The sequence below is a fragment of the Pan paniscus genome, chromosome 17 (assembly GCF_029289425.2).
Source record: "Pan paniscus chromosome 17, NHGRI_mPanPan1-v2.0_pri, whole genome shotgun sequence".
NCBI lineage: Eukaryota > Metazoa > Chordata > Mammalia > Primates > Hominidae > Pan > Pan paniscus.
In genome coordinates, this window is record NC_073266.2 from 81,027,141 (window position 1) to 81,042,618 (window position 15,478).

The window sequence follows — 15,478 nt, forward strand, 5'->3', positions numbered from 1 at the left end:
ACCATCTCAAATATTTATCATTGCTTTGTGTTGGGAACATTCAATATACACCTAGCTATTAGAAGGCATATAATATATTATTATTAACTAAAGTCATCCCACAGTGCTATAGAACACTGTAATTTTGTATTTTTTTTAACAAATCTCTTTCTATCTCCCCTCCATGCCTTACCAATCTCTAGGGTCCTCTGTACAAATTTTTAAATTTATGTACAGAATAATTGCAGTTTTTTGTGAAGCCTTCATCAGTTGGGTTTTAGAAGTGTCGGAATCTTTGAAAAACTATATTATGAATCAACTCATGTCCCATATTAGTATTAAAGTTTTGTTGTTTTTAGTAAACAAATCATTTACCTTTTCATTGCATTTCCCCTCAAAATCAGTTGGAAGTGTCTACACAAAGCATTTATGAAACAGAGCATAAGAAAACCTCAGCTTTTGCTGCTTTTAGCTAATTAAAATTATCAAAAACAAAGCCTGCAGACAGGATGCCATATAAATTAATCACCAAAGAAAGAAAGAGGGAGCTGAACAAATTTAAGAATAAGAGTTCAAACGTGTGTGATGTTTAATTTTGAAATTCTATAATTGCATTTTGGAATATTTCAACTCGTGGGAGGGATCTTTTGATAGGATTTGTACTTTTAATTAGACAACTTCATATATATATGTATTTTTTACCAGTACAGAATGAAACCAAAGTCCTCAATTTTGCACTTTCTAAACTTGGTGAAATGTTCAAAATAATCATAAACAGATAACTTATTTGACAAGTTCCGGCTTTTTGAAAACATTTTCTCTGAATAGAGGCAAAGAAACCGTAGCTGTGACAATATTGGAGCTGGATTATTTAAGAATTAAATTATGGAAAAGTTTTAATCAACAATATCCCTCATGTAGAATTTGCTCTAAGCTTAGATGCTTTCAGCATCTACTGAAAGACTATCTTCTAACAACCCCAATTTCGTTAATCATAAAATGCGCTTTGAAGAAGATTTCTGGCAATTTTATAAAAGAATTAAAAATAATACAGCACATTGAGAAACTAAATTCTTTGGAAAAATTGTAGTGACAGCTTTAGAGACCAGGATTTCTAAAATACCTGAGATTATACAAGAATAATGATTTTGTTTGTTTGTGTTTTTTTAACACTGAGATAACAAAAAGTTTTTTCACATTTTGCTTAGTGTGTACAGATACACGCTATTTTATTTTATTTTTAATTAATTAATTATTATTATTTTTTGAGATGGGGCTGGAGTGCAGTGGGCGATCTCAGCTCACTGCAACCTTCTTCTCCCGGGTTCAGACGATTCTCCTCTCTCAGCCTGCCGAGTAGCTGGGATTACAGGTGCATGCCACCATGCCCGGCTAATTTTTGTATTTTTAGTAGAGACAGGATTTCACCATGTTGGCCAGGTTGGTCTCGAACTGCTGACCTCAGGTGATCCACCGGCCTCAGGCTCCCAAAGTGCTGGGATTACAGGCGTGAAACAGTGCGCCTAGCGAGACACATGCTATTTTAAAAGAGAATTTTATTAGGGCCAGGCGCGGTGGCTCACGCCTGTAATCCCAGCACTTTGGGAGGCCTAGGTGGGCGGATAACCTGAGGTCAGGAGTTTGAGACCAGCCTGGCCAACATGGAGAAACCGCGTCTGTACTAACAATACAAAAATTAGCCAGGCGTTGTGGCGCACACCCGTAATTCCAACTACTCGGGAGGCTGAGGCAGGAGAATCGCTTGAACCCGGGAGGTGGAGGGTGCAGTGAGCTGAGATTGCCCCACTGCACTCCAGCCTGGGCAACAGAGCGAGACTCTGTCTCAAAAAAAAAAAAAAAGAGAATTTTAGTTTTGAAAACTTTTTTTTTGTATAGAATGATTTTAAAGGTCCGCCAGTAAAATAAAAGCAGCTGTCAATTCAGATTTCATCTATCTATGCAACTTTATCTCTAGCTCTATAACTGTAATTATTTTTGATGCCCTTTTCCCTTTCAGAATTGTCCTGGTGTGGAAGACTAATTATATGGTCGCGCTGTCTATATAACAGGGCGGAATAGTAAAAATGCTCTGCAGAAAGGAGCTTTTCAGGTTTTCTTCATCTCCATTGGCCTCAGGAGAGGTGTTATTTTTGCTAGGTATGAAGTTTTTTCTGGTTGTTGTCTCGACCCTGACACCATAGAGTTTGCTTCTTTGTCTGGGTGGATGTCAGGGCTGAGAAGGAAACAGCTCTGTCACTTGAGAACTGGCTTAATCTGTGGGGAAATCAAACTTAGTCTCTATGTTTCCTCTGTAAAATATTAACTGTTAAGGTGCCTTCCGACTCAAACGCAATGTTATTATCAACCTTTAAGAGAATCGGTCACTTCTGTTCATTTTCTCTTCCACTAGATGGCGCTGTCCGTCACATTATAACAGTGCTGCTCAGGGCCTGGAACTGTCAGTTGCTACAGCTTTTCTTTAAGATCTGTGAACTCCCGCCCTGCCTTAGACCTTCTGCCCCTGCTGCTATGGGGACGTTGTTGAAGTGCTTTCTTCTCCTTGCCACCAAGACACTCTGCAACATTCCTTAACGTTTCATTCTAGGCCACCTCCCCAAGCTTAAAAAATTTGTTTATGGTAAGAACGGTTAATATGAGGTGTAATTTCCTAACTAATTTTCAGTGTACAATATATTATTATCAGCTATAGGTACAGCGTTGAACAGCAGATCTCTAGAATCTATTCATCTTGCTTAATTGAAACTTTACTTTCCGTCTTTCTAGAACTCACGTTGCACCCGGTGTGACTATGATTTACCACCCACAGTTCAGGGTGGGGACACTGAAATACGTGGCTCATAGAGTCTGGTGGTACTGGGTCTTGGTGAGTAGGAGCAAGCAAGGCACTGCCCAAAAGCACTTCTACCCGTATGAGCATCCGTCCACAGGTAAGACCCGGGGACTCAGCCCCAACTTACCTGATGTGGCTCTGTGAGCACCAGGTGTGTGGGGCCGGGAGACAGGGACCACCCTAGTTTAGCTTCCTTAAAACCTTCAACAGTGGCTCTGCAAAGTGCATATAAAAGGAAAAATCAGTGGAATGAATCCCAGGGCAGCTGAGATCTGCTGTGGATCTACTCTGTACCAGCCACGTGCTAGATGCTTGATATACACAACCACATTTATGTGTAGCACAAAACCCCTGTAAGGTAGGGACGGTACTTTGATCCTCACTTTGTTTCTTGAACTTTCGCTAATTGTTCTTTGCTTCTGCCTCAACTCCGCCCCTTCTGTCCCTCTCAGTCTGATATACCAATGGACTGCCCTCCTAGCTTGGTTTCCTAGATTCCGGTACCATTTGGTGCATTATTGCAATTAACTGCTGAAAATCATGAGCCTCTTTCATGTTAGGGAACTAGGTCTTCTGGGTGGAATCCAGCCCTGAAGGCTGGGAGTTGGTAACTTTGCCATGTGTTTCTTGTTGTCACGAGATGCCTCATCCCTCATTCTAGGAGTCCTAAAAATTTCATATGTCTCAGCATCTCCTGAGAATTTTGTTAAAATGCAGATTCCAAGGTCCCATCTCTATAGGTTCTGACTTATTATCTAAGGTAGGCTCGAGAATGAGTATTTTGAAATAAGCATCACGGGTGATTCTGAGGCAGTTTCCAAGGATCCTGTGTTGGGAAACTCAGCCCCGTGGGGCTAGCTCATTGTCATGGATGCCCTGTCTTGGTGCCTGCTTCTTAGCTCCCTGCCTATCTCTAGAACAGGTACCCCGTGTGAAACGCGCTCATCAGGGATCTGTCCCTTTGCCCCTGGGAACCTTCTGTAGTCCAAACCAGGGCCTTCACCCTCAGCTCTGTTTTCAAGTGTGAGGCTCTTGCTCTTCGTCAGAGACAGGTTCCATGAGTAACCTTTTCCTTTCGGTTGGGCCTACTCCCTATAAGCAGGGCATGGCCTCACACCCAGTGCAGGCTTGGTAATGCCTTAATTGTGGAGCACACAGAGAACAAGTGTTACCAGGACGGGACAATGGTGGCAGGAGCCATGCTTCTGCCCAGCCCTAGAGGATGATGACGATTTCTCAGGCAGGTTAAGGGTGGGGTGGAAGCTATCTCTAGGAAAGGAAAAGCAAGAACAGTGAAAGGGCAAGGTGTGTTTGGGAGCCTAGAAGAGGCTGTGTAGCTGAAATGCATGTGTCAGTGGAGAATGAGTCACAGATGCAGGGTGGGGAGAGGCTGGACATCCACCCCCAGGAGATTGTCCTTCATGCTGGCTAAGGAGAGAACAGGTGTCCTTGCAAGGGGGAGACAGATTGAATGAAATAGGGGGACTCAGTAGGAGAAAGAAAAGCTGATCAGAGGCTGTTGACTCTGATATAGAATAAAAGTAATGAAGGCATAAACCAGGACAGTGGTAGAAAAACCAGACCACAGAGGAGAAAATGTAGAGAAGTTTGATAGGTAGAAGCTAAGCATCTTGAAGCCCAGTTGAGGGTAGGGGTGGGTAAACAGGAGAAATCAACAACTAACATTTTAAGCTGAAGTGAATAAACAGATGGTGAGGCCATTCTACAAGACAAATAGAAGGTGTCAAACTAAGTAACACATAGAGAGGGAAACTCTCCAAAAGAAAATGATATTTATTTCGCAGTAGCCTTGCAATAGGAATATGTGCATCATAGTAAACTAACTGTGTGTATTCAAAGAGGTTGAGGCAAGGAGAAATTTTTAAAGGTAAAATAAGGAGGATTACATAAGTTGTTTTGAATTAATTATCCTTGGCTACAAGAATCAATACCAAGGGTGGCATCAGTCCAATGTTAAACAGGCAGTTGGTGGACAGATGTCCTTGTGTAAGGAATTTTTTTTGCATGAGGTTGTGATGTCCTTTGTGCAAAGTTATGACTTTTGCAGAGTCTTTTGTGATACTTCTTGTTAGCAGGTGTATGTGTATGAAAAAAATTCCTTCTCGCCTTCTCTGGCTCCATTTTGTCAAGGCTTGACATAAATGACTCCATTTGATTCTGACAATGTTCACATTTCCCCCTTTTGATCAAGATTTTGCTCTGAAAGCATCAGCGATCAGTCATCTTGATAAGTTTTGGTTATCCCTCAGTGTCAGTGTGGACCTGTCCCAGGTTGCTGATCTGATCCTCTGTTGGAGAGAAGTGACTGGTGACTAGGAGTCCGGGTCAAAATTCTTTTAGCAACATTTGAGCAGCAAGGGAGGTTTGGAAGGAGTGGCTCTTGACTAAGTCGACCTGGAGTCCATTGTCAAGTTCAGTTTTTGTCTATTCCGTAGGCCTTGGCTATCACCTCAAAGCACTGGGCCAGCATTAGTCTGCTAGGACTGTACTTAGCATTATCTTGCCCAAAAAAAGGTAGGCACAAGCAAGGGAAAATTAAGAGGGGCAAGAATTTCATTATGCTGGGAGTTTTGTTCTGTCGCTGTGAGAAAAGCCATCCACAACAGTCAACTGCCTGTACCTCATCCTGGTTTGGAGTCTGAACACCTAAAGTAATGAAATTAGGTGGTCTAGTGAAATTTTGGTGTGACCCATACATCAGGCATGAGACTTGTCCCTTAAAATTCATTTAGTTTCAGCTATAGGGCTTCAGGAACAGACCAGTTATCGTTCTTAGTTGGAGCATTGTAGCTAGATATTGGAGGAAAGTAAGATAATTCAGAACCTAGTTCAATCTACAGGTAGATAACCAGAACTCAAAAGCAGTGGGTACAATTGCTACAATCTAATGAAAAGCGTATTATAGCTATAGAGAAACATAGTTTTTCTCTTTATAGTAATCCTGATTTTTATCACAGATAATCAAAATAAGACTAATTTATTTGTAAAATAAGTTTAGTTTTTATCAAATTTTATCTGATCATTTACATAGTGTGACAAGAGTAATGATTGACCACATGGTAATTTCAGATTAAAAAACCCCTTGAGGCTAGAAAGCCGAATCAAGGCAGACTTCAGACTTTGTCTGCAGGACGTATAAACAACTTAAAACTAAAATCTAAGTCAAAACCTTGGTAATATAACCAATACTTGCAATTGTATCCTTTTATAAAAAGAGGAGATTCTTATTGCTAGAAAAATAAGAATATTTACAAATAGTTTCCAAATTTTGGAGGGATCAATCAGCAAAAAAAGTAAATGTTTCCACTTTTGTTCACAAGAGTATATTTTACCAAACTGCAAGCTGTAGATAAAGAGAAAAATGATAAAGAGAAAATTTCTTTAAATCTGGGAAGCAAAACATTTAAATAAAGAGCCAATAGTTTTCAAATAAAAGCCATAAAACATAATCTTTATCAGTTATTCAATTTCATGTAATTAATTTTTTGTTTTGCTTGACCTTGATTAGCAGTTTCACAAATTCAACAATTTCTCCTTTAAAGTTGAGGAAAATTTTTATTCAGTCCATCATCTAAACATTATTAGAAATCTGCATTCAAGAGTACTAGTTAGAATCTTTGCCATGAATCTGACTGCAGATGCCTTTAGAGAAGAATCAAAACAATAACTGTGGATGACAAAAACTTAGAATAACCATGGTTAAAAATCTGGAAATTGATAAGAAATTTTTTTTTTGTGGCATACAACAAGATAGCCAGAATTATAACTGATGACATGCTAGATTTTAAGGAATTTTGTATCACTTGGAACATTCATATCAATAACATACTCATAAATGTAACTGAGATAAAAATCTAACATCAGATATCATTTGATAATGTTTCCCATATAATTCAACATATTAATTCAGCCTAATTTAGTTTAATATGTCATTTCCATAAAACTTTGAGATGTTCCAGGGTCCTCTGGAACATCCCAAAGTTAGTTTGAGATAAAAAAAGATTTAATTTAGAACTTGATTGTGGGGAAGCCTGCCAAGAATGTCAAAAGTTTCAAAACACTTTATCAAAATGGGATAACATGTCACTGTGAAATAATAGTCATTCATTTAAACAAAGTGATATTCAAAAGACTTTAGAAGCAAATATAGACAGTCACATGGCTGTAAGAAGAAAAATCCTTAACCCTTTCAAAGTTCATTTTTCCTAAGTAGTAAACTCATGAAGACAACATGAAGCACAAGAAATGACAAAATATTTGTTTCCTAGGCCAATTACTAAAAGGTAAAGAAACAAACCTCCTTCAGTGTGATTGCTTCTGCATATGGGAAGCTTGTTTAGATAATCTGGAAGTCAAACCTGATGAAAAGGTGCTTGAATTCAGTCAAGCACAGGAAGAGTCTGTGCCCAAGTTATGAATGTACACCATATGACAGAAGAAATAAACAAGAAAGCCAGTACCTTGAACAGGGGAATGTATGGCTTTTCGAAAAAGTAAAGACACCTGAAATTGCCTGGATGCAAGCACAATTCGGACAGATCAAGAAAAGCCAAGAGTACAGAATCAAGTTACACTGGAAGAAAACATTGCTTTTCTAAGCCTTCAGGACAAACATTTCAGCATCAGGTCACAGCAGCAGATTAATAAATGGAAAAAAAAGTTATAGGAACTGATGAGAAGTTTGAAGGAGAGAATTACCATCCCAGCCAAGCAAAAAGCTGTACTTTCTCAAGGACAGAAACAGCAGGAGGCAGTGATGCGTGACTTGCAAATCACAAGCTGTGGATACAGCAGAAGTTGAACTTCCAAGATATTGAATCTGAAAAGCTTCAAGAGGAAAATTCCACCTTGAGAAATAAAATTGCCATTCTAAGTGAAGAAGGCAGCATTGTCAACCTTAAATAGAGAAATTAAATGGATCTCAGGAAGAAATATGGCAGAAATAAAAACTGTAAAACAAAAAGATGTTGCAGTTCAGAAAATGGTTGAAAAAAATTCAGAATTAAAAGAAAAACTTTTTTTTTGCTAGAAAAGATAAACACTTTAAGTAAATTTTGTTATTCCAACATAGGGGACCAAAATATTCTAGTTTCGTATTAGTATATTAATGCTCGATTTTTGGAAAAACTTCTAAATGTTTCCTTTAATTATAGCCAAATTGATTACACACAAAATTTCTTTCTTTCTTTTTTTTCTTTTTGAGACAGTTTCACTCTGTTGCCCAGGCTGGAGTGCAGTGGCATGATCTCAGCTGACTGCAACCTCTGCCTCCTGGAGTCAAGCAATTCTCCTGCCTCAGCCTCCTGAGTAGCTGGGATTACAGGTGCACACCACCATGCCTGGCTAATTTTTGCATTTTTAATAGAGATGGGGTTCCACCACGTTGGCCAGGCTGATCTTGAACTCCTGACCTCAAGTGATCCACCCACTTCAGCCTCCTAAAATTGCTAGGATTACTGGCATGAGCCACTGTGCCTGGCCAAAATTTCTTTTATAAATTTATTATTTATAAAACATTTGCAACGTGCTCAGAATTTCTACAACATGCTTGGACCTTCAGTTTTGTAGTTTTGTGCTATACTTCTTTTTACCAGTCATTTTATTTTAGGACAAAAAATTTACTTTCTTTTTTTTTCCCTTTCCCTTTCCTTTTTTTTTTTTTTTTTTGTGACAGTCTTGCTCTGTCACCCAGGCTGGAGTGCAGTGGCATGATCTTGGCTCACTGCAACCTCAGCCTCCTGGGTTCAAGTGAGTCTCCTGTCTCAGCCACTCTAGTAGCTTGGATTATAGGCACGTGCCACCATGCCTAGCTGATTTTTGTATTTTTAGAAGAGACAGGGTTTTGCCATGTTGGCCAGGCTGGTCTTGAACTCCTGACCTCAGGTGATCTACCAGTCTCGGCCTCCCAAAGTGCTGGATTACAGGCGTGAGCTACTGTGCCTGGCCCCCTTCCCATTTTGAAAAGTTCTTTGGTTTTTAACCTTCCTTACCAAAAATGTATTTTCACAGCTATAATTTTTTTATTTCTTTCTCACATGCTTACTGGTTTTTTTCTATGTTGTTTCTATTTCCTTTCTAAGTCTGTATTTTGAAATAACCATTAAATCACCTCTGATTTAGACAATAAAGAACTCATTTTCTATGCCTTTCTTATAATTTTTCCCATCGAAAATACATCTTAGTTTTCTGGTACACTTTGTGTACAGAATTATATATACTAATTAGGAATTTTACTCATAGTAACCTTAATTTCTAGTGAAACCTTAGAAGTGAGCAGTTTTGAACTCTTATTCTTATACCAACAGCTTATAAATACATATTTTATAATTTTTAGAAACATAGCTTCTCATACAACAATTTTTAATAGTTAACAATTTTATTAATAGAGTCAAATATATTTAGTTGTTCTATAAGATTTAAGAAGTCAAGAACAAACTTGTACTTGTGTTCAGCAATTTATTTTTCATATTGGAAATGACCCAGACACTTAACGAGTATCTATTACTTAATTCAACATAATATTACTTTAACATTTCAAATTACATGAAAAGTTTATTTATAAATATTTATCCAACTTATAGTTACCAAATTTATTTTTTTAAACAATTATACCTACATTACTTATGAAAACTGCAATATTCAACAGGTCGAGTCATTATTTCAAGTGATTTCTTTGTTAAGTGATTTTATAGCCTGTAAATATCAGGCATTTATCACCCAAGTAAGAACTTTAAAGTAAATATGTGTGTATTTTGCCAATAATTCAGAAGGTACAGCTATTTTCATTAAATTAACAATATTAAACTAGCCTTATTCATGAAAGACTTACACAAAGATCATTTTGTTAAGCTGGATTTATACTTTCATTACTTTAAAACATCTAGGGGAGACAAATATAATCCCGTCTGACCAATAAACCCAGGAAAAAATGTTTGCTAATAATTCTGAAGACGTTTCTATTTTTATATTATCAATAATTTAAAAATCATGGATCTTAAAAACATTTGGGTTAGTTGCTGTATTTTTGGTAACATATTTGATTTAAACACTTATTTTTTTCCTTTTAAGTTAATTAACTAGAGCTCTTTCATGAATTTTGGTTGAAAGCTATTACATACACACAACATGAAAACACACAAACAACATAAATACAGAAGCAGATTCCCTAGCTTCCTTTTTATTTATTTATTTACTAATACTTATTTACTTATTTTTAGAGATGGAGTCTTGCTCTATTGCCCAGGCTGGAGTGCAGTGATGTGATCATAGTTCACTGCAGCCTTGAATTACTGGACTGTACTGATCCTCCCACCTCAGCAACCTGAGTAGTTGGGATTACAGATGTGAGTCATGGTGCCCATCTTCCCTAGCTTTCATTTTAGAATTTTAGTCACGAGACAGTAAAATACAGTAAAATAAAATCATGACATTAACTGTTTTGTATTTTTATCCAAATTGTGTTTCTAACAAAATGGGACAAATCTTATCCTGCTTGATAGCTTAGCGTTATGATTTTTATTTGCCTGATAATCTTATGAAGGCTGTGGACCATACTTGGGATAAAACAGTTTGTTGTAAAAAAGTATTTTACCATGTTTTCACCTCTCTTTTCAATTTTAAGTGAGTTGAGAGATTCTTTCAATGTTTACATTTTACAGTCACGTGTTGTTTAATGATGAGGATACATTCTGATAAATATGTCATTAGATGATTTCCTCATTGTAGGAACATCATAGAGTGTATTTACATGAACCTAGATGGCATAGCCACTATACACCTAGGCCACATTGTATTGCCTGTTGCTACAAACCTGTGCCGCATGTAACGGTACTGAATATTGTAGGCAATTGTAACACAATGGCGTATTTTTGTGTATCTAAACATATTTAAGCATAGAAAAGGTACAGTAAAAATACATATTATAATTATATGAAACCTCAGTCCTGTATGTGGTCGGTTGTTGACTGAAATGTTGTTATGCAGTATATGACTATAGTTAGAATTGGCTGAATTGTGCGAGATCATCTCCAAGTGGTCTTAAATTTTAGTAACAAATTTTCCTTTGTTTGCTGGTCTGGTTTGCTTGACTTGTCAATGCAGGCAGGGAAGCATTTTATAAAAATGTATTTGCTTTTTTTTATGGCAGACCAAGTAAATTTTATGCTGGACAGAGATATATTATAGCTCTGAGCTCAAGATATTGACCTGTTTGACCTGGAAGCTTTTCATAAGAACATTTATCTAGTTCTTTCCTTTCAGACTATCAATCCTTCAAATAACATTTCCATTACTCTAAGTGATTATTAGACAGTCAAATCCAAATTTACATTAAAAGGGATGACTCCTTAAGAGGCTGTCATTGAGAATGGTCTTCTGGTGGGGGAAGTGGAAGTTGAGAGAAAGATTGCATGGACCTTTTGCTTTTGTGGCAATATTTTTTTTCCAGTGAGCTGCTTTTTTATACTGGTTTTTATACTGGGAGCTTCTATCTGTTGTAATTGAAGTTTAAGGGTTTTAGTGGTTTTCTTTGTAGTAGCTTCCTCAAGAGTGTAGGCAAGTTGATTTGCTAAATTAATTAGATAGGGAGTGGGCATAGTTTCCCATTCTGTGTGAACTCCTTTAACAAACTGGGAAAGTTTTTAAGAAAGGCAATTCACAAACATAGAATTAAAATTACTCAAGTAGAATCAACATCAATAGGTAATTGATATGGTTTGGCTGTGTCCCCACTCAAATCTCATCTTGAATTCCCATGTGTTGTGGGAGGGATCTGGTGAGAGGTAATTGAATCATGGGGGCAGGTCTTTCCCATGCTGTTCTCATGATAGTGAATAAGTCTCATGAGATCTGATGAGTTTCCCTGCACAAGCTCATTCTTTGCCTATTGCCACGTAAGACGTGGCTTGCTCCTTCTTGCCTTCCACCATGATTGTGAGGCCTTCCCAGCCACATGGAACTTTAAGTCTATTAAACCTCTTTTTCTTTATAAATTACCCCATCTTGGGTATATCTTTATTAGCCCCATAAAAATGGACTAATACAGTAATCGAGAATTAGCTAGGAAACTTCTAAAAAAATAAGTTTAGGGAGTTTGAATGATCTTTTTAATAGCCACAAATTATCCTTGGTGTAATTTGTCCATTGATTAAAATTATATACAAGAATGGACCATAAATTTTGAACAGATAGCTGGCTGGAGTCACAGAAAGGTTGGCATGCCTCAAGATTTGAGAATCCCATTTCATTTCTTAATGTTTGAGAGCAATAAATAAATAAATAAATAAATAAATAAATAAATAAATCCTATAAATCCTATCAGGCCATGTCAGGGGTTTGGACTAATGTTTTAGATGGTGGATACTGCCCTAGTGTCTTTTAATTTTGGCCATCCTGTGCCTACCATATGGAATGTTCATTTTTACTTTTGGGAGATGTTCAGAAACGAGGTAAGGGGAAAAAAGTAAAATAGCCAGATAGTTTACAGACATGTGTAGCCAAACCAAGATGAAATCAAAGAGTGCTCACAAAAATTTTAGGCCAGGCAAGCAGACCAAACAAAAATAACTTAGGCATGTAAAAAGATCCCAAACTGAATTCACCGGAAAAAAATGAGGTCCTCACAAATGGAATGTAAATTCAGTAGAAGCTAGAGTACTCTCCAAAAGGACACTTGTCTTTATATCAGAAAGGGCTTGCCAAAAAAGACTTTATAGTCTGAAGAGGGATGCAGGGTCCTTCATTTAAGGCAGTCTTATACCAAAAGAGAAGATCCCAAATAAAGTCAAAAGAACTCATCAAAAGGAGGGAGTGCAAGAATCAGAGAGGAGATTCATCAGGGTAGAAATGGCAACTCCTGGAAGTAGATAGTGCAAAGGGCTCTGCTGGAACCACACTCAATTCCAGGGGCCATTGATCCATGTGAGGTGAGCTCACTCTATCCTTCTGGACACTATGATGTCAAACTAAATAACAAACAGAGAGGAAAATTCTCTAAATAAAAATATTTATTCAGGAGTAGCATTGCAATGGGAATACATGTGTCTTAGTAAATTATATGTGTATTCAAAGAGGTTCAGGCAAGGGGAAGTTTCTGAAGGCAAAACAAGGAGGATTATGTAAGTTGCCTTGAGTCCGTTATCTTTGGCTACAAGAATCAATAGCAAGGATGGCATCAGTCCAAGGTTGGTCAGGCGGTTGCTGGACAGATGCCCCCAACGAAGTGTTTTCTAAGGTTTTGATGGCCTGTATGCACAGCTGTCGTTTTGGAGAGTCTTTGGTGATAGTTCTTGTTATCAGGCATATGTGTGTGAGAACCTATCTTCATGGCTTTCCCAGGCTGCGTTTTGTCAGGGATTGGTACAGGTGACTCCATTTTGATTCTGACAACTTTCACAGATAAAAGCCAGCTTGGAGTAAATAGATTGAATTCAGTTTGGATGTGCCAGGTTTGATGTGTTGACAGTTTTCTACTGGCCCAGATGTCAGCACTTCATTTAAAATCATGTATTGGAATATTCTTTCATAACTTTACTGCATAAACTGGTGGAGTGCTGTGTATGTGTGTGTGTGTATGTGTGTGTGTGTGTGTGTGTACCTGTATGTATAGTTTGGGGTGGGAGATGTGTTTAAACCAGTGAAACGTAATTATGCCAATTAAAAAATAAAATAATTTATCATTTAAAAACTAATGTTTTGTGTATTGATTGGGGCACAAGACTAGGTTCCTTTTTTCCACTCTGTTCGAATTAAAGAACTCTTATTAGTCATCTTACTTGTTATGTAATGTTTTTCTTCCCTTTTTCAGAAACTCCTTCCCATGACAATTAAAAAACCTACAAGATGCATACTTGCTCCCAGGAATCATTGTGATTACTAGAATACTATAATATTGAGGAAAAAAAGCTATCTAAGTCTGTGGAGGGGGTCTCATTCTATTGCTGTGGTCACTGTCCCTGTTCAAACACAGGCACGAGGTACATGACTTCCTTCATTGGTAAATGATCTGGGTGACCTGGGTATGTAATGTCCCAGCCAGGTTGCTCTTCAGTGGTAGGGCATCCCTGTCCACTGAAGCAAAGCTCTTTGGTGACCTAAGGCTGAAGCCAGTATTGCTGGCACAAGGATAGCGTTTTGAGGATAGGGTGGGAGATGTCTTTGCCCTGATTAGTATTCTCAGTTACAGAAAGACCACACCACCATAGGCCTGGACTCTCTACAGTTACACTGCCATTTTGGTGCTGATGTTTGTTAATGTATACACACTTTCAGCCATTTTTCTAAGGAATGCCACATGATGCCCAGGTCTAGACCCACCTTCCGCCCAAACTTCCATATCTCAGCTTTTGAAGCAGAGGAAGAACTTCCTTCCATTGGATTCAGGGCTTGCTTCTACTTCTTGACCTAGAATGATACTTCTTTAAACGACTGTTGGAATCAATCAAAACAATAGATGAAAGTCAGGCGGCTGTCCCATTGCTGCCTTGAAGAGATGTCTTACTTTCAGAGTTGCCTCAATGCCCAATGTCAAGTTATGCTAGACAACATAATCAGGCCGTGAGTACTTATCAGATGCCCACAGATGGTGTAATACATGGTGCTCACACACTCAGGCCCTCCTTCAAGGATTTATAGGTGATAAGTACATAATTAAGTGAAGTATGTCACAGAGAGGCAGTAATTACAACCGTATCTTTAAAAGGGAGGGGAAGGTTAGAGAGGGGGAGAACAAATTGGGAAAACCTAACCAAGGTGGCTGACTTTGAACCATTCAGAAACTCAGTTTCATATTTAATAAACACTTACTGACCAGCTACTAAGTGCCAGGCACTTCCACATAATTATTTTTGCTCTAAGAAGTATAATTAATCCTCAAGTGTACGCAGCATGGCTCGAAAAAAACAATTCTTTAAAATCATAGAGTTCCTCAAGGCCCAATAGACCTAAATCTTTCATTACAACATTGTAGCCTGAAGAGTGTAGCCTGCTTGCTTAAATGTGCAGGAGTTTGCCAAACCCCAGATGCTCAAGAGAACTCAATGAGCAATTGTTGATATTTATGAATCCATACACAAAAATGGATGAAGAGTTCACTTGGGTCATTTAATTTTCTCTTTCTTTATAGATCCTGAGATCACTAAGCTTGAGTTGCTGTGGCCTTTCTTAAATTGTAGTCAACATTTGGATTACTAATTTGTGCCAACTTCACAGGGAGGTACAAGAAACGTCAAAGACCTGGGCCACGTCTGTGTTTCTCAAATATTCAGGGATGGACCACAGAGCATTTTTTACTATCAAACTCAAATAGCATTGTTCTTTGGATGTAAATACAAGCAAATAGTTTTTGAGGCAGTAAAGATTTAAGAGTAGGAAAGATACGGGTTTGAGTTACCCTATTTAGAGTTCAGAGACCTCAGCAAGTCACTTCACCTCTCTGAGTTTCCATTTCCTAATCAGTAAAATTGAGATAATATTCCCTGTCTCCTACTGAGGGTTAAGTGATATAAACTAATAAAATACTCAGTTTAGTGCCTGGCAATAGTAAATATTCAACAAATATTTGTTACTTGTTTTTCCATTCTCCTAAATTAAATATCATCTTATACCTAGTCCTAATATAGATAACTTGCA

The 15,478-nt window shown here is 37.9% G+C and overlaps 1 protein-coding gene across 2 annotated transcripts in view; it reads left to right on the forward strand.

Moving 5' to 3' along the window:
• Positions 1 to 2,440: 2,440 nt before the first annotated feature.
• Positions 2,441 to 15,478, forward strand: part of SERPINB12 (serpin family B member 12) — a 51,625-nt gene continuing 38,587 nt past the window's right edge. The window contains exons 1-2 of one of the 2 annotated variants that reach the window (XM_008952647.3): positions 2,441 to 2,617; positions 2,764 to 2,927. In XM_008952647.3, the coding sequence (XP_008950895.2) occupies positions 2,910 to 2,927 (18 nt within the window). In that variant the 5' untranslated portion in view covers positions 2,441 to 2,617; positions 2,764 to 2,909. The remainder of the gene's footprint in view (positions 2,618 to 2,763; positions 2,928 to 15,478) is intronic. The other variant, XM_055102504.1, reaches the window with a different exon arrangement.